The 19939-nt window shown below is 37.8% G+C and overlaps 2 protein-coding genes across 4 annotated transcripts; one reads left to right on the top strand and one right to left on the bottom strand.

Moving 5' to 3' along the window:
- Positions 1–715: 715 nt before the first annotated feature.
- Positions 716–3952, top strand: LOC133710539 (uncharacterized). Its single transcript, XM_062136638.1, has 5 exons — positions 716–1051; positions 1361–1540; positions 2476–2602; positions 2764–2877; positions 3625–3952. The coding sequence occupies exons 1-5, from the start codon at positions 863–865 to the stop codon at positions 3738–3740; spliced, it is 726 nt and encodes a 241-aa protein (XP_061992622.1). The 5' UTR covers positions 716–862; the 3' UTR covers positions 3741–3952.
- Positions 3953–4064: 112 nt separating this feature from the next.
- Positions 4065–9968, bottom strand: LOC133710537 (putative clathrin assembly protein At5g35200). 3 transcript variants are annotated; one of them, XM_062136635.1, is made up of 16 exons: positions 9856–9968; positions 9353–9482; positions 9193–9262; positions 8874–8971; positions 8456–8597; positions 8275–8375; positions 7923–8006; positions 7628–7678; positions 7478–7543; positions 7316–7381; positions 7148–7228; positions 6977–7054; positions 6584–6739; positions 6420–6495; positions 6128–6279; positions 4065–5421 (listed from the first exon to the last, which is right to left on the bottom strand). In XM_062136635.1, the coding sequence occupies exons 2-16, from the start codon at positions 9434–9436 to the stop codon at positions 4765–4767; spliced, it is 1962 nt and encodes a 653-aa protein (XP_061992619.1). In that variant the 5' UTR covers positions 9437–9482; positions 9856–9968; the 3' UTR covers positions 4065–4764. The 3 variants fall into 3 exon arrangements, with proteins under 3 accessions (XP_061992619.1, XP_061992620.1, XP_061992621.1); XM_062136636.1 differs by lacking the exons at positions 9193–9262; positions 9353–9482; positions 9856–9968 and having other exon boundaries at positions 8456–8608; positions 8874–8973; XM_062136637.1 differs by lacking the exons at positions 9193–9262; positions 9353–9482; positions 9856–9968 and having other exon boundaries at positions 8456–8593.
- Positions 9969–19939: the final 9971 nt, after the last annotated feature.

Below are 19939 nucleotides of genomic sequence, written 5' to 3'. Positions count from 1 at the left end.
CCATAACCATGTTATTGCTGGAATTCTCTCTCTCTGCTAAACTCCCAGGCATCTAGCTCCCACGCCATATCCTCCTACAAGCTTTGTTATGTGAATATACCTCTAATTGCTGATGTTACTAGCTAGCTAGTCACAACAAAATCATTCTAGGGTCTAACCTTTGATCGATTTTGGGCCTAGTCTTGCTTTATCAAGAGGGTTCTGCTACTGAAAATCCAAAAACACAAAAACGCCCTCACACAAAGTTTATGACTATAAAATTGAAAAACCTATTACTTTTCATTCTAATTCATATTACAAAGAATTAGTTGTTCTAAAATTGGTAATACCGAAAACTAAAATACCAAATTTGGTAGACATGATTAAAAACCGAAACTTTTGGTTGGTAATTGGTGGTTCAATTTCGAAAGCAAAAGCTTTGGTATTGAAGTTGGTAATACCTATAACCGATTCAAACCGACCGAGTGATAGTCCTATATTTACCCATCATGTGACGTGCACATGCATCTTTTGTTGACGGAGCTGAACAAAAGTTAACAATTAGACCAGATTAATTAGTTTCACAAACAACAGAACTAGAATTTAAACATTTTAAAACCATAGAGGTAAGAGTAACCATGACACTAAACCACGTGAACAATTTATAATATTTGCCTACAAAAAATTTATTAATAAAAGAAATTTTTCCCAAAAGAATATAAAAAAACAAAGAAATAAAAATGCCCCAGGTTCGAGAGAGAGGTTTCCAGAAACACGGAGAGGTAGAATCTTAGATATATAAAGGTTGGAGAGAAGAGCAATCGGGCGGCCCAAATCCCTCGACTTGTTTGTATTCGCGGAATTGTTTGTTCAAACCCTAACGATGCTTATAGAAGAAGGAGAAGAAGAGCACAATGTGAAGACCCCAAAACCCTCGTCGTCCTCCGCCAACAAAGACGCCTCCGATGGCTTCGAAACTGCCAGCGACGGCGAGTTGGGACCCAACGAGAGCGACGATGAAACTCAACGCCACGTCCAACTTGAAGAGACGGATGACCTTGCATTCAAACAGGTTTTCAATGCTCTCCATCTCTTTGCTGATTTTGTATGTAAAACTGTGCTTGTTATGGTACATGTGATTGATGATCCGATTGCGCTTCTTAGCTGAAACGAAATTGTTGCTTCATGTTTCTCTATTTCTGAAATTAGAAATGAAATCTTGGTGAATTACTTATACTCGATTTAGGTCTTTCTCAGTTGTATGCAGTTTTTCATATGTGATCGAAAGGTTTTTTTTTTTTTTTTTTTTTAGTAGTTAAAGATTGCTAATGATTCTGTTCAGATACATGTTATTGATCAGTTGGATTTGCATCTGGAACAGAAATCGCTTGAGCAAGCAAATGAGGTAAAATTGGAAGGCAATGGACTGTTTGGGAATGGACAATATGAAGAGGCATTGTCGCAGTATGAACTTGCTTTACAGCTTGCGCCGGACATGCCTTCATCCGTGGAATTGCGTTCCATATGTCATTCGAACCGTGCCATATGCTTTTCGAAGCTGGTATGTAATCTGATTGTAACTTTTTATTTTTCTTAATATGTTTCTATACTGTCTCACTCTATTTGGATATGAAAGTTGAGGTATCATAGCTGAAGATATTGACACATTATATACCTGTCTAGTGCATTCTCACCAATTAGATGGATCCCCCACCTCCGCTTCCTTCCTGATTAAGCGGGTGCATTTGTTTTTTTTATCTTATGAAGAGAAAATTCTTGTTGGTTGCACTTGATTATTAGACAGTGTCACCTGTAACGAATCCATGCTTCAGATGCTCTTCTTTTAGGATTTGTGCTTCACTGCCTAATATTCTTCTGGTTTCTAGGCCCCTTCTGCTTATGATTGATTATTGTGGGATTTAAATGGTAGAGCTTTTGGAAACTAAGGGATTATAATGGAGAATAATAGGAACGGGAATAGAGAGAAGATATCAAGGCACAAAACCTTGAACAACACTTAATTTTCATCACTTGGAATATGATTTTCTTTGGCACAAAGTCTTACTTATAAAGCACCCTTGACTTTGCTTTTCGCATCTCTCCCTCTATCCAAAGGAAACCCAAAAAAAAAAAAAAAACAGTATTATCTGTAGACTGCAGATAGGAATGACATTCAAAATGCTAAAAGAGCTAAATAAAATTGTCTTTATTAATGATGTCTAATTTTTAGAGTTAATTTTCATTGAAAGGGGCAACAAATACTGATTTGAAGGTTGTAAACGGTGATAATTCTTGTTGAGATTTCTGATCAGTAGAGCTGCTGCAACTTTCGACCAATAATAAGCTTTTTCCACATTTTGTTTCATCCTATTAATTTTTTGGAAAGGCTTCTTATTCTTTCTCATTATAACTTCTGCATTGCTCTCTGCAGCATCATGCATTCCATTGAATTCATACTAGTGCATAATCATTACTCTTTGAATCTTCATGCTACAGGGAAAATACGAAGACGCGGTTAAGGAATGCACAAAAGCACTGGAACTAAATCCTTCATATATGAAAGCGCTGATTAGAAGAGCAGAAGCTCATGAAAAACTAGAACATTTCGAAGAGGCTATTGCTGGTATTTATGGCATTTTAAACATTTTATTGTTATATATCTTGGGACAATGTAGCACCATTATTGACTCTTTTTGTTCAGCTGTAACTTCTTTGTCTCTTCATGTGTATGGGTTTGTGGTTTTATTCTAAAATGTATTGCTTCATTTTCTTTTCATTTTGCAGATATGAAAAAAATCTTAGAACTTGATCCTTCAAATGACCAAGCCAGGAAGGCCATTCGGCGCTTGGAGCCACTTGCTGAAGCAAAGAGAGAAAAGATGAAAGAGGAGATGATTGGTAAGTCGATTAATGATTTCCTGGGCATTTATATTCACTTTGCAGGATTTGTAGTGTTATGTTTGTTTGCTGGTGGCCACTGGATCAAATTATTCCCAAATTCTGTCTATACCCAAAAAAAAAAAAAAAAAATAAATAAAGGATAGAAGCAAAGAAAGAAAAAGAATAAAACCCGATCCAAATCATCATAGACCACTTTGCTAGCTTTCCACATCGGCAGGGGAACTAGATTGTATTGTAGGGGTAACTGTGCAGGTTTGCAAAATTCAATTACTTGCAAATGACTGAAGTAAATATTTTGTTTGATTTGGTGAACAATGCAAGGCTAATAGAGGAAAAAGGAAATTCCTAAAAATTTCAGTCTACTGACCATACTTTATTCACCTATGCTCTTGCTTGGCACAATAGCTTTTTATGGAAGTACTTTCATTTAGATGGAAACTTTCTTCATGATTTCTAAAGTGAGCATTAGGACTATTCTTGTGAATGATGCTAACTGGATAATATTGAATTGATTATGTGCCTTTATTTAGAAGAATGAATATATACATATATAAACTGGAAAGAAACTGAAAAAATATGTTAGATGCTTTATTGGATTCATGATTGTTATTTATAGATTTTGTTCTTTCTAGTGATGTTCAATACTATGTATGAATTTGCTATGCCTGGGCGGTATAATTTGCAGGCAAATTATACAATGTAATCTGCAAATTAACGAGCCATGTAATTTTTCAATGTGAACAGGGAAGTTGAAAGATATGGGCAACTCGTTGTTGGGCCGGTTTGGAATGAGCGTTGACAACTTCAAAGCTGTAAAAGATCCAAACACTGGCTCATATTCTGTTTCGTTCCAACGTTAGACTTGGTGGTGAATTTGTTGATAGTGTTATCTCCTTCCATGAATATAGAACATCATTATATATGCATAAATGAAATTGGTAGTTGATGAGTGTTTATTACATTTGATCCATCTTGTTTCTGGTGGGTTTATTTTGTTATATTTTGTTTTTGCCTAGTTCGCTCATGGCAACTTATTGTCAACTGCTTTTACCTAGACTGTTTTTCTTTCTCATTGTTGCTTTCCCAAATGCTCATTCACTTTCCTTAGGATGAAATCATGAAATGATAATGTAGACTATTGTTGCTTTACCTAGAAATGATTGTTGGGCCTGTTTGTTTATTGCTTCTCTGCATTACAAATCAATCTAGAAATGATTTATGTAGGAAACAATACCATTGAGTCCAACCCATTTAATTTGTTTAGGCATCTCACATCTGTAGTTGTAAACTAGTTTACAGTATCAAATTACAACTTTCTATACTCCTGAATTATTTTGGAGTGTTCGGCCAACATTGTGTACTTGTATGAAGCGCACAAAAGATCCCAAAAGCATTTGGCAATGCTTCTCATGAAGTCATCCTCTTTGATAGCCTCATATTGGCAATCCCAGTATCTTAATCTGCCAACAAATGCTGAGATTTGGGAGATTGATTCATGGGGTTTACAGGATGGGATGATGAGTTTTTCTGGCTGAGCTCCAACACAGGGCGTATCACTATTCAAAATGCAGGGTAATGGATCTCTTCGTTGGTAGGCAATGAGGATAAAGTGGGTAATCCAACCAATAGGAAGCTAAGAGAGACTAATTTGTTAACACGAGAGACTCTTTTGTTAAACATAATCATAGTGTGATATAAACTTCTCACACGAAAAGAAAACAACTCTGCGCTGATCAACTTGCGGCACCAGCAGGCTAACACATAAATCCAATGGAGCTTTTACATTTAATTCTTTCATGCATAACTCGGAAAACTGCGGCTGCTTCCACTGCAATGTCTGGAACCGTGGGCGGAAATGTTGAAAACGATTCCTGTGATGATCTGCTAAATGAGGTCATTGTGTGAATCTTGAGGTGGAGGATTACTGATCTGCCCAGAAAAAGGATTCCCAGAAGAGGTTAATGGACTTGGTGGATTTTGGAAAGGACTTGGTGTTGGTGGATTTTGGTTAGGACTTGATGCTGGTGGATTTTGGAAAGGATTTGGTAAATTTTGGAAAGGACTTGGTGTTGGTGGATTTTGGCTAGGACTAGGTGTTGGTGAATTTTGGAAAGGATTTGGTAAATTTTGGAAAGGACTTGGTGGATTTTGGCTAGGACTTGGTGTTGGTGGGTTTTGGAAAGGATTTGGTAAATTTTGGAAAGGACTTGGTGGATTGTGGCAAGGACTTGGTAGATTTTGGTAAGGACTCGGTGGATTTTGGACAATGCTGGGTGACTGTAGTTGCTGCACTTGTTGCTGCATCATCATGAAATATTGTTGTTGTTGGGTCATGATAGCCATTTGTAAGTTTGCTGGGGTTGTTGCATTGCTGGAAGCATAATAAGGGTCTTGGAATTGGTATGAAGAAGTAGCAACATCTTCAAAAGGATTAGAGGGTGCCAGTGCGGCTGGGGAGTACAACATGTTGTTCTGATTTGGTGTACTTGCCATTGCATTATCATACAGACTGTCCAGTGTCGATCTGTCTAGCCCACCAGCCTGCATATGTTTAAAGATCACAGATTTAACATTCAACTAAAAGAAATGATACCTTTGCCTGAATCTTCCACCCCTAAACATATACAAATTCTCGGTGTTTCAGATAGATAATCTGGTATTGGCGGATTCAGGGGTTTCTCTCTGATGGTTAGAGCGTGATCTGGGAGCTCTCAAGTTAATATTGATTTCCTTACCTCATTATCTTATAAGATGCCTGTTGCAGGCACTCTGTCAAAACACCTTTTCCCTCTCCCCTTGAGTTAAAATGAAGGTAGCTAGGGTTTACAAATGGAAATCTTCTCTAGTTGGAGGCACTAGTACTTTACAATGTCAACTGAACTGTTGATTAAATGTGCGATGTCAAATTCATAGTGGCAACATAAAATGCTAGATATCCAGCTAAGAGAATATTTCCCTATTTGGTACCCTATAGAGATGGTTTTACCTCACATGTGATCTTGGACCCAGGTATGGAAATCTTAAGGTAAATGTGTGAAAAGCAACACAGCATCACATGAAAATTACTTGTTAGCAGATTGTTAACTCTAACCCGATGTTACAACAAAAGCATGGTTCAAAGCAAACAACTGACCGTTAGATGAGATTTGGATGACAAACAATTGAAGAGAATAGCAATATGTCTCAAAAGCCCAAGTGTTGGTAGAAAAATCCTAAATAGTGTTGTCAAATGTGGAGGAAGACTCACCAACTTGGTTTCTGCAACTCCAGCTGCATTAGAAGTTGATGGTGTCTCTTGAACTGCAGCTCCATTAGAAGTTGGTGTAAAAAGTTCAATCTCCCAACTAGAGTTGGAGGTTGTAGAATTGAGACCATCTGTTTTGGAATCTGACGGATTCTCTGTGAGACGATGTAGAAGGCAAATAAAAATGTATCCTTAAATACTGATTCATCCATTAACATATATACAAACTTACATAAATACATACATATATATATGTGTGTGTGTGTGTTTTTAAAAGTAAAGGAAGACAAGCTACCCGACGGAACGATTGCTAGTGCCAGGGAATTGTTTTCATCTGACTCTGATGTTACTGGAATAACTTCATCAAAGCTCTGGTAGAATTAATGATACAAGATCAGCTAAGTAAAGAACAAAAAGGATGGTCCGTGTTAAACCAAACATGGTAGCTGAAACGAGTACCAGCAGGTCAAAAATTTGTGTTGTCGCAGCAGCGTCACTCTGGTCACTTGGATGTTGAGGTGCTGATTTTTGTTCCTTATTATCATCATGGTCGATTAACAAGTCCCCTTCTACCACAACAGTTTCCTTGGGAGCATCAGTTTGATCCTCAATGGTCTGTTCACAACTTGAGCTCTTTTAGTTCCGGGACTATCAATGCATTGAAAATTAATTCATGAAGGAAATCAAAAGCACAGTTTTAGCACAGCTAAATTGATCAACAGTCAAGATTCTCAGAAGCATGGTTTTGTGTCACATTCTAAATCCATTTCTTTCAAGACAAGTATGCATATAATTTCAGATTATCTATACAGCGTAAATTGATCCAGAAAATAAGGAGTTGAAGCATCTTACTGGGGGAAGTTCAAGCATTACAACACCGGATGCCTCCTTAACATAATCTTCCATAGTGGTCAAGAATGATTCAGGGAGCTGCAGTTATAGATGTTATTACTGAGACAATCAATTGAAGGGCATTGCCATTTAACAAATATAGAGTTCCTAACTTAGATTAAAAGTTCCAACCTGTTGAATTCTAACCGTTTTCAGACCCCGTCCAAAATTAAGGCTCCTGCAGATCTCAAAGAACTCAAATAACCTCTCTGCCTAGAGCATCATACAAATTTGATGTAAGATCTCTATAACTGCCAATGTTACGACCAAAAAAATCACTATAGATAACACAACGTATACCTGGCTTCCCGACTTCTTATAAATTTCAAGTGCTTTAACTGCATCATCGCGCTGCATCTCAAAGAACTGCCAGAAAAGAAAGTGAGTTCTAAAATGATGTTTATGGCAAGACTAGGAAGACAAAACCTCCCATCATTTTGCACATAGAAAACCAAGGCCTACCTTGTCAACTAAATTCACAATACCATCTGTAATTGCAGCATACAACTTGGCACTTTCACCTGCAACCTGATGGAGGAACACCATAAGGAATATTGGATGGAATTACACCAGATTAGACCTACTTACAATTGAGCTTTTGAGAGTTTGTACCATTGAAATAGCATACTGAATCAGGCTATTACATATAGTCCCCACTTCTGGCTGCAAAATGACATGCTTTCATTGTTTCAGTAATAACAGAAAAGGTGTTGTATGTGGTCAGTGGTCTTTATATACATAACAGAAGAAGCATATATAGTTGTAAAATATATAAATGGTAAGATCATCAAAATTTGGTGGAATAACACCTCCCTTTCACAGAAGATAGATTGAAAAGAAAGGAAGAATAAAAAATAAATAAAAAAATAAAAACAAAAAACAAAGGAATGAATATTGGATCAGTCACCTGGCAATCAAGAAGGCGAGAAAGAAGCTGTTGCAAGGCAGGTAGATGCCTTAGTAAGTCTGGGGTTTCAAGTTCCTTGGTTCTCTGTAAAGATTGTATTGAACATGTCAGATCCTTTATTCTAAATGCCATCATGTACACTGGTAACACAATATGAAAAATGTGTAAATCAGCAGTAAACAACTGTAACGTATTAAAGAAAATGGTACATTCCTATTCCTTTTTGCATTGATAAGTAAACAAAATATAAAAGTTCAAAGAAAGCCAGAGGGGTGGTTTTTCTGTTAAATATATAAAAAGAACACTATACATACAAAGAGATTGAACATAAATTCCAATTCAAACTGCATACCAAGTGATCTTTCTGAACATCATACTTGAGGACACGAAAACACTCCAGGCGTTCTTCGAGATATGATGCATATAAACGAACCCAGGTAGAATAACCCCATGCTTCATGCCAAAGAATCTTCATGGTCATTTATTATTCCCACTGAAAAGCAAATGAGAAAAGATAACAGAAAGAATAGTACCACTTGGACTTGTTTCATCCCACGAATGAGATATGTTCAGAATATGACCTCTACTCCAGCTATACTTAATTAGAGCGTCACAAAATGTATCATCAACTTCCCTCAGAGCACGGTGTATAATCATCACGGTTTTCAGTGCTACCTAGGCATACACTGGAAGATCTGAGATTGTTTATGTGTATATACTAAACGAATAAGGGCACAGATTATCATAAAGAAGAATCATATGGAGTTTGAAGCAGGAATATAAGAAATAATATCTATATTAGAGTATAGTTTTTTTCCTTTGATTGAATAGCTTTTTAAAAGTACAAGGATATAAAAGGTCAAAAATAGATGAACAAATGCTGAGTGCACAAGACCGCACAGGATTAGTAACAAAACTGGAGCAAGGTGCTCAGTTCGTAGGAGCATATACCTTCCAACTGTGAGCCTTAGAAAGGCGCCTGGCTAGAGCATGTATGCAATAAGCAACTTCAGCACGAGGTCTTGAAGCTGGAATTGCACGTAGTACAGCTGAAAACATGACAAAATAAATTCATAACAAAAAGTGGACAACATTGTTCATCAGTTTGGAACCTTTTCAAGTATAATGTAACAGAACAATTGAACACTCAACTTCCCTATCAACCAGAATTTCCAAACTTGGACGCAGGCATATCTTATCAAATGAAAACTATAGTAATGAAACTCTACTAAACATGTATGCTGGCAAAAAAGAGAAATTTTTCACTAACTAGTAACATGTTTCTCCTTTGGCAATGCGTCATCATGTCTTGTGGCCTTGGAAATGGCATTATCCAATACCTGCAGTGTATATGGATCGAATGTCCCTCTTAAAATATATGATCATAAAGCGATACGATAAAATGCAATGCTAAAATGCTCTACAATTACCTTAAATTCACCATTGGCTTTCGCCAATCCAACTGTTTTCAACGCTTTTCTCAAGCTTTGCTGACTGCCTGCGCCTGCTGCCATTCCCTTTCGAGAGAATGTATGTATACTTCTCTAATCCCCAAAGAAACTAAACCAAGACAACAGGAGAAAAGTACACCCTAATTAACAATTCAACATCGTTCAATACAATCTATTGCATTGTCAACTATATATTAACTAATACTGTAGAAAAATGTCAAACTAAAATATAGTAAAACAATGTCACAAGGAAGAATCACTGCATACAACGGGCGTATACAAATATAGACCAGCACGTAAGGAATTATAGGTCAAGTTCGTGGATGGAAATGAAGAATATAATACCAGCGCCTGCATTGAATGGTTTCAGATACCAATCTTTATCAACAACACAAAAGAAGCAATGATCATACATATATAAATGAACATATTAATATGATGTGCAAATAAGAGAAATATGAGCGTAATGTGATATGATGTACCAGAGGGCTCGATCGCCTGCCGGAGACAGGCAGTGATGATGGAGAACCGCAGGAGAATTGAACGAGGGGACGCCTTACCTTCCACCTTTCCGGCTTTGACGCGATGAAATGGCTACATGTCATACACACTAAACACACGTTATGAGGTTTATTTGTTTTGTTTTTTTATTTTCTTTTTTCTTTTTTTCTTTTTTTACATTGCACCTCACGAGTATTTCAATGTGATCATAGAGTAATGGAAACGAACATTTTGCCTCAATTTGAGTGTTTGGCTCGGATTAATTTTTGTAAAAGAGAAAATTGGTCCATTCCATATCTATAATCACTGAAATCATCCAGTTGATATCTCCATTATTCATTCAACTAAGTGGTGAGAGAAATTTTAAAGAGTTTTTCTATTGGAACCTCCAAATTTACTCACTTGACCTCTTATGCTTTTTACACCTCCTATTAACTTTGCAAGTACTAAATTTACTCACTAAACCTCACTAAAGTTCCTCAAATAACCTCATTCATATAATTAAACAAACTATTATGTTTAAAATAAAAAAACTTAGTCATTTCAATGATTTAATTACTCTATAAATCATAATTACATATCCATTCCTTAATCAGATAACATAAATCTCTTTTTCAATAAAAGAAAATCAAACACAAGGTATTGATTTTCCAAAATTAATTTCTAATCAACAAGAAAATAACATGAACTATTATGTGGCTTTTTTTTCTTTTCTTTTTTAGCTGTGCAAAAAAAAAAAGATTAATAATTTTTTCTTAATGTTTATTTTATTTTCTCCATTTTTTGTATCTCATGATTAATTATTTAAATATTTATTTAGTTTTTTTTAATTACTAGCTCATTTTTTGTTTTTTACAAATATAATGGATAGACTTAGATTTAGGTCATAATATGATTTATTTTGTTTTCTCTCATCAATATGAGTTCAATACGTATATCATACATTTTTATGTCACATGATCTTAATCATAGTTTTAATTCTTATTAAATATATATGAATACTTTAATGAGTATGTAGTGAAATTGAAATATGAAAATAGATAAGGAAAATAATAAAGAATACAATCTGATGTTATTGAATTGGAAAGTCTAGAGAAAATTAATATAATATTTCTTTGGTATAATTATTGTCCTTAATAGTCATTTTATAGTAGGTTATATATGTCATTTAATAATTCAAAATAGAGTGAGGTTAAGTGAGCAAATTTGGAGGTCCCAATAGAAACACTCAATTTTAAATACTCACCCCTAATCACTTAATACACATCCCTATTACTTTATATTTCAAATTAGATTTTGTAGGTAGGTTAAATGACCAAAACAGACATCTATGCATTAGAAGAAGAAGAAAAAATAGTCATATTTTCCTTATATTATTCTATTTATGTATAAATAGTTATATAAACACAACAAATTTCTATACATGGCCTCCCAATTTAATACAAGAATAAAGTTAGAAACTATCTAATTTAATTTTTTCTTAAATAAATTGTAATTAAATGAGGTTAGAAACCATAATATTTAGAATTTCAAAATCAATGACATTAAATGTTTTTAAAACATTTTGCTTTACTCCCATTTTTTAGTTAATTTTCTTTTTTGTTCTAAAAGTTATGATTAATCAATTTATTTTCTAATATAAAACATCACAGGTGAAAAAACTTTGTAATTGTTAATTTGTTTGGCCCCTCTAATGACAACTTTTAAGTTCTGCCACTGTGGAGAAACTACTGATATAGTTTTGGTTGAATGTTCATGCTCATATTTTATACTTGATTAACATGGTGTTTGGTGGATAAGAGCTCAAATAACATAAAACCTATTTATATGCATCTATTTAAAGGGAACAATAATAAATCTTTATGGATTTCTCAATAACTAACACAAGTAATCAATATGGTCATTTACAAAATGTCAATATACTAGAATATACTAATCATATTAAATAGTAACCTTAATATAGTAAAAAGTAGGATATTTCATGATTTTTTAGATTAAGGATATTTTAGGTACTTCTTCTCCGATTGACATGGATGCTATGCTTCACACGTTAAATGCTATACAGCCTTGTGTAACACCAGCAATGAATGCTCAACTTTGTGAGCAATATTCGGAGGAAGAAGTTCGGATTGCTTTATTTCAAATGTATCCTACAAAATCACCAGGGCCTGATGGAATGCCCCTGTTATTTTTTCAACACTACTGGCAAGAGATTGGAAAGGATGTAACAGAGGCTGTGCAGAATTTCTTACATACCGGGCTGCTGTTAAAACAGGTGAATTTTACTCACATTTGTTTAATTCCGAAAGTTGACAATCCTTTGAGGATGTCGGATTTACGGTCAATTGCACTCTGTAATGTTCTTTATAAGATATGTTCAAAGACCATTGCAAACAGGCTTAAGGTGTTATTGCCGGAAATCATTTCACCTTTTCAAAGCGCTTTTACTCCTGGTAGATTGATCACAGACAACATCCTTATTGCCAATGAAGTTGCCCATTTTGTACACAACAAAAGAGCTGGGCATGATGGTTATATGGCTCTGAAATTGGATTTAAGCAAGGCATATGACAGAATGGAATGGGAGTTCCTTGAGAGGGTGTTGGAAAGATTTGGTTTTTTTTCGGGTTTGGATTGACCTGGTAATGTAGTGTGTAAACTCGGTAAAGTTTTCCTTTTTGATTAGAGGAAAGCCTATAGGACTTGTTACACCTAGCAGGGGTGTGAGGCAAGGTGACCCCTTGTCACCTTATTTGTTCTTGATTGGTGCAGAAGGTTTTTCTGCGCTTCTACAACAGAAACAACATCTTGGCTTGCTACCAGGTATTGAGATTTGTCATGGTGCCCCTTCTGTTAATCATTTACTGTTTGCAGATGATAGTATGTTGTATGCAGAGGCTTCACTTGAGGCATGTTATGAGATACAGAATGTGATTGAAATTTATGGCCGAGCTTCAGGACAACTTGGGAACTTTAATAAATCCTCAGTTGTGTTCAGTAAAAATGTTAGCACAGATTTGCAGGAGGAAGTGGCTTCGTTAATGGGAGTAGAAATAGTGGAGTCTCATCAAAGATATTTAGGGTTGCCAACCTACGTGGGACGTAAGAAAACAGCAACTTTTCAGTACATAAAGGATATTTGGCCAAGAAGTTAAAGAGTTGGTAAGGGAAAATGCTTAGTGGAGCAGGAAAGGACATTCTAATCCGGGTTGTAGCTCAAGCCCTTCCAACATATGCCATGAGTGTGTTTAAATTAACAAAGAATTTTTTTGAGGATTTGGAACAAATGTGTGCAAGGTTCTGGTAGGGGAGTATAGACGACAAAAGAAAGATACATTGGAAAGCTTGGGAGAAGCTTTGCCTTCCTAAAGAAGAGGGAGGTTTGGGATTTCAAAGTCTATCTGATTTCAACCTAGCTATGCTTGCAAAGCAAGCTTGGAGGTTAGCTAGCAATCCGCAGTCTCTCATTGCTCGAATTTTTAAGGCAAAATACTTTCCTGATAGTTCCTTTTGGCATGCTTCGACCCATAATGCTCCATCTTATTCTTGGAAGAGCATTTTTGGGACGAGAGATTTGTTAAAATCAGGTTCGTATTGGCAGGTGGGTGTTGGGCATATGGTGAGTGTTTGGACTGATGCTTGGGTGCCAGGGTTACCAAATTCCACTCTCATCTCTGGTCGGACAAGGTATAATGAGAATATGACTGTTGGGGAATTGTTTTGTGCACCAGGTGTGTGGGATGAGGCTAAAATCCGGTCCTTGTTTAATGGGGTAGAGGCAGAAGCTATCTTGGCAATCCCTCTCTCTAGACGTCTAGTGCATGACAGGATTGCATGGAGACTTGAAAAAAAAGGAGAGTTCTCGGTAAAGACAGCTTACAAACATGTTTGCTCTAAAAATGTGGAGAGACCAATGATGTTGGTTGGTACGACTCCTCAATTTTGGAAGCGAATCTGGCAAGCTAAGGTTCCAGCTACTGCTAAAGTGAATATGTGGAAGATTTGTCACAATATTCTTCCTTCTCTGGAAAGGTTGGTGACAAAACATGTTACTCTTGACTCACAACTGTGTGTACCTTTGCATTGGGAGGATTGAATCTACACTGCATTTGTGCCGGGATTGTAACTTTACTCGTGAAGTTTTGCGTTCAAATGTTACGCTGGCTCAGGTATGTTTCACTACTAAATCAGATGGAATGGAAATTCTGGAATGGATTATGTTTTGTTCGAGTAGGTTGTCTTCAACTCTGTTTGATCTCTTTATCTTTCTTTTGTGGAGTGTGTGGAAAGAAAGGAATACTAGAGTTTGGGAAGGTAAAGCTAGGAGTGTGGGGGATGTTGTTTTATTTTCCACTTCCAGGCTACAAGATTATGTCTATCATCATTCTTGTAATCTTGATTGTGGTAGATGAGCTGATAGGGAGGTTCGTTGGCAAAGTCATCCAATTGGCTGTATCAAAATAAATATAGATGGGGCATTTGTGACTGCTTCTGGAGCAGGTGCCATTGGTTTGGTCTTGCGAGACAGTTCAGGAAACTTTCTTGTGAGTAAAGGAAGGCCAGTATGGGGGTTGCTCTCGGCTGAGCATACTGAACTTCTCGCGTGCAAGGAGGCATTTGAGCTTATAATTGAGCAGTCCTTGCATCCTGCAATTGTGGAGACAGATTCTTTGGTTATTAAACAACAGCTATCTAGTTCTGCTGTTAACTTGTCTAGACTAGGGCGTATATATGAAGACCTAGGAGTGTTGTTGGAAGCACTGCCTAATGTTCGGATAATGCATACAAGAAGAGATGCAAATAAGGCAGCTCATCTAATGGATGCACAGGCATCTGCTACGGGCCAAGCTCTCTTTTATTCTTTTGTTCCTTCTTTTCTTCATGAGGTTATTACTCATGAACTTTGTAATCACTAGCTACTTCTTTTTAATAAAGTATGACACCATTCATCTCAAAAAAAAAAAAAGGTACTTTGGTTGTGTATTTAGTAAATTATTAGAATGATAAATTAAATGGGTGGTGTATTAAGTATGGAGTGTAGTTAGGAAAATGATTGGGGATGTTGAGAGGAAGATTTTGGTATAGGTCTTGATACCCGAATCATGGGTTGACTTGGTGGCCTGTGGGGCCAATTCGGGCCTTTTACTTTGGCTAGTTGGGTTGAGTTTAGCATTTAGAACTTGTGGATATGATTTCGGAGGAAATTGGAAAAAATTTAACATCGATCGGGAATTTCTGAAGTTCGGAGTTTCGGTTGTCGATTTACAAAAATCCAACCGTTGGATTTCCCTCGGTTTCGCTCCAGAACATTTAAGTTGACGAATCGATATTGGTGGTGAAGTTTGGGTTGAATCCAAGAATGATAGGAGTTTTTAGGTTCCGAGGTCGACGATTAGGGTTCGGTTTCTAATTAATGTAAACTTAAATTTCGGTTCTTGGTTTGGTTGTTCATGAGTACTATTTTCTACAGGATGTGAGGGGACCCCACTTGAGGAGAGTTCCAAGCGACGGCAGTCTTAGCCATATACTGTGAGTGGACACTTTTTATTTATTTGAGAGTATGACTTGGTTTCAGAAAAAATTGATTTGAGTTTGGTTTACTTTTGGATATTGGTTATGATTTTCAGAAATGGTTTCACTATATGACTTGTGATGAGAAGTCGTTAATCTCACATTTATATATATTTATCAATTTGAGAAATCTAATTAAGTTTAATAATCGCATTTTTTACTATGTTTTTGAGAATGATCTTAGTTGAGATTTTCCGAGCGTGGTTGGAAACCGTATTCGTGTTTTGATTCACAATTATTGTTTATTGTGAGATTTTGGGGAAGATTTACTGATTTCTTTTTTCACATGAGTTTTCCTATGTCATACTTGTTGTGATTATATGGTAATGCTAGCATGTTGTACTTGTTATGCCTTTTTAGGCGATGTGACTACTACCTTCAGGGTGGAGTCATGAAAGCTCTTTCCGTCTTTATGGTGTGTGGTGTTGCCTTAGTGGCGGTATCACGAAAGCCCAATACCTATTCACCTTAGTGGCGTAAAGATACATGTGTATGAGAGTACTTTTGGCCTGGGAGGCTATTACCAGAGCCTGGGAGGCTCACTTGTATGGCTATTGTCTTCCCCTATTTATATTTTACTGTTTTTAACTAGCGGGGCTAGTCGATTTTATTCTTTCGAATATTTTCCTAAACACTTGCATGCATCGTTGATTTTATAAATATACAAGTGGGAAAGTATTAACTTTTAACTAGCGGGGCTAGTTAACTAGCTGGGCGTCGGTTTTATTCTTTGAAATAAATTAACAGCTTGTCCTATAGACGTTGTTGTCGGACGGGCAATTAGGGGCTGTCTTGGCCTGGTATCTTGTCGAGGTGACTGTGGTGGTCGAGCTTTGACCTTCATTGAGACTGAACCATTTGATTCAGGTCGGATCCGTCTTGATCTACGATCAAGTGTGTTGGATGGAGGGATAGGTTGCATCGGTTGGCAAGGGGTAGCCGGGGACAGGCGGATTAGATGGCTGAGATGGAGGAATGGGGTTGATGTTCAAGCCTCTGCAATGCTACGTGTTTCTGGGGTTTTGATGTCTCTGCCTATGTTTTGACTGCTTGGGATCAAATCGGTCTGCTATCTGCCTGTTCAAGTGGCTGGGATCTGGATGGAGAATGGGGCCAGGCGGAGGCGAGGAGATGGCGGCGCGATGGAGGCGGCGGAGTCGAGTCTGTGGAGGTGCTGGATTGGGTTGTTTGACTCGGGCTTATCCCTTGCTGGGCCTAGTGGGTCTTGGGCCTGGGGTACCACTCTAGGTCCAAGATGGTTTCCTTATTATTTTAAAGTTTTTAGTTATCTTCATGTTTACTTATTAGTAGATTGGTTAATAAGTCGTTACCACTTTTTTGTAGTACGAAGTGGGCTTGGTCCCAGTCTATGCACCTTGTGTGCCTTGTCTGCTCTAGGTAGGCGGAGAGTTTTTTGCATTGGCAAATGGTCGCAACCTCCTAGTGGCAATAATGTGTCTGCTCTGGGTAGGCGACGACTTCCTTGCTTGGTCAAATTGTCGCAACCTCCCTAGTGGTAGGGTGAAACTAAATGTCACTGGATCTATATTCCAGTGGCAACATAGTGGGAAAGCTGTGCTATTTGTAATGATGCTTCTTCGTAATAGAGTTATCTTTCCGATATGTCACCACATTTGTAAAGCGAATGGAGTAGCCTGTAGAGCACTCTTCGCTAGTCGGTGCTTGTTAGAATACATTGTTTTAGTTGAGACTCTTTTTATTATCTTAGGAAGTTCTCTTGATGCATATTGTAATCTGGGGTTTAGGCACCATGTCCCTCCCATGTATTCTACAGTTTGATTAATCAAGGCTTAAGGGCAGCCTCACCGGCCCTTCTTCAAAAAAAAAAAAAAAAACCTATTAACTTTTTTATTTTAATATTTTACTAGAAACACAACCCCAAACTTCCTAAACTATCCTCATTCACAATACACAATATCTTTTCATTAAATACATATCTATTTAAGGAAAACTGAATTGGGAGAGAATTGAGTCGTGCTTTCATTGATAATAGGGGTCTCTTTATATAGAGGATTACAAGCATAGAGATAGAGTTGTACATGGAAACATAATCGTACATTGATTGGATATCTCCTAAGATTCTCCGAGAATATCTCTAATATAAACCCTATTTCAACTAGAGCAAGTAACCTCGAGTTTGGGCCAGACACATATTCTGGATTTACTTGAACACTCCCCCTTGTATCGCCCAAACGTGGTGCTCCTCTCGTTGCCTCATTAAAAAACCTTGCCGAGTAACAAAAACCTTGTGGGACAAAAATAACCTCGGTCGAAGGGGAAAAAGAGCACAACACACCATTCACATTTCGAGACCATACATGTAGACATCTCCCCCTGATGTCTGCATCTCCCCCTGATGACTACGGTCATGGGAGTTCGGATAACTTCCGCAAACGATGCTACCAACATGTTCCTCGAAAGTGTAATTTAGGCAATGACTTAGTGAGCAAGCTTGCCACACTGTCCTCAGATTGAGCCTAGTTCACTTTGATCTTGAGGAGAGTCTGTTGTTGCTGATTATCCTTGGTGTTGTCGCTTTTGATGTAGCCTTGCTTCATTTGTTCAAAACAAGTAGCATTATCCTAAATGCTCGTAGGCTCATCTGTGGTAGACTTCAAACTACACCTTTTCGAACATGCGTAATTATGGATCCAATCCACATACATTCATGAACCACTTCGTGAAGAGTAATAATCTCTGCATGATTAGAAGAGGTAGCGACTAAGGTCTGCTTTGTAGACCTCTAAGATATCGCGATCTTTACCCATGGTGAACACTTAACCATTTTGGGAATGACCTTTGTATGGGTCAGAGAGATACCCAACATCAGCAAAACCTTCCAAAACACATGTCGTTTTGGGATGGGGATAGTGGACGCAGGCCAATGTTGGCGGCGTTTCTGGTGTGTGATGGGTCCGAATCCATCATCTCTCTATAGGGATAAAACATGCCCATATCAATCGTACATCTCAAGTACCGAAAGATCTCTTTTACACCAATCCAATGGGGTCGCGTTGGCGCTAAGCTATATCTACTGCAAATGAAATGTCCGGTCTTGTGCATTGAGCTAAGTACAATAATGCGCCTGTTGTACTCAAGTAAGGCCCTCTTGCCTCTAGCACATCTTCGTCATCATCCTTTGGACGAAGAGGATCCTTTTCAGGATCAAGACTACGGACGATCATGGGGGTGCTTGAAGGTTTGACCTTGTCAAAATGCCTAAGCATCTATCAACACGATGCTCAAGTTCCAAACTGAGATATAATCGTGTTCTCCCAAAAATCCTTCATCTCAAATTCGGATTTCAAGTGTTCAGCGGTTTCCCTTAACTCTTTAAAGGCTTCCAATGAATATCATGTCCAACATGAACCGCGATAGAATCCGAAACTTGTTATGGAAACGCGCGGGCATAAATCAAGTAGTCACTTTAGTGAGCGTTCCAACCTTATTGTAAACACACTCCGTGGTCTAGAGCCACTTGACTTGGGTAAATGAAGTTCACCATGAACCGTCATGTATATTCCGTATCTAGATCCCCATAGAGATACGTAGTGACCACATTTGTAAGCTGCATGTTTAGTTATTCGGAAACTACCAAACTGACAGGGTAGTGGAGTTCAATGACATCCATTACGAGAGAATATGTCTCATCGTAGTCGATTCCAGGGCGTTTTGTGAGAAATCTTGCGCCATAAGGCGAGATTACCATCTCTTTTTCTCATCACGCTTTCTAACGAAGACCCATTATTCAATAGGTTTTATGTTAGGAGGTGTTGGCATCACTGGCTCAAAAACCTTCCTCTTCGTTAGAGAATCCAACTTAACCTGGATCGCATCTTTCCATTTAGGCCAAATCTCTCTACGTTGGCATTCATTCATCAACGGAGCGTGGTTCGATATCATCTGACTCAACAAACTCATGCGCAACGAAATGCGCAACTACATCATCAGTTATGATGGAGTTTCTATCCCACGTCTCATGTACACTAGTGTAAGTTTCATAGAGCTCTATATTCTCAGGAATAGGTTCTGACGTTGAGGCGTCCCCCAACGATAACCATAACCCAGAAGATACTCATGAGACGGATTTTGAGTCTTGATGATCAAAGGATTGGAATGTGCCAAAGTATCATTCAAACCCACGGGCCTCCCAAGCATCCTAGCTGGGGCCATGGCCTATAACGCTAGAGTGCCACTCTCATTGGCGTTGGCGCCATGCCTACCTCCGTGTAGGGTGGCGCTACGTCCTCTCGTAGGGACATCCATCCTTGCGCCTATGTTTGCAGCATATTTGTGTGATCTCGTCACTTTAATGGGGATCAAGATGAGACATAGTGGGGACAGACCACGACAATTCCTGTCGTTCCTGATGAACATCTGTGTTCTTATCTCCCCCTAACGACGGGAAGACTGTTTCATCAAAGTGACATCCGCAAAGCTAGCGGTAAGGAGATCACCTTGCAAGGGCATTAA

Source organism: Rosa rugosa, chromosome 5, assembly GCF_958449725.1.
Source record: "Rosa rugosa chromosome 5, drRosRugo1.1, whole genome shotgun sequence".
Taxonomy (NCBI): Eukaryota; Viridiplantae; Streptophyta; class Magnoliopsida; order Rosales; family Rosaceae; genus Rosa; species Rosa rugosa.
Note: the sequence above shows the minus strand (reverse complement) of the source record. Positions and strands in the feature narration are given on the sequence as shown.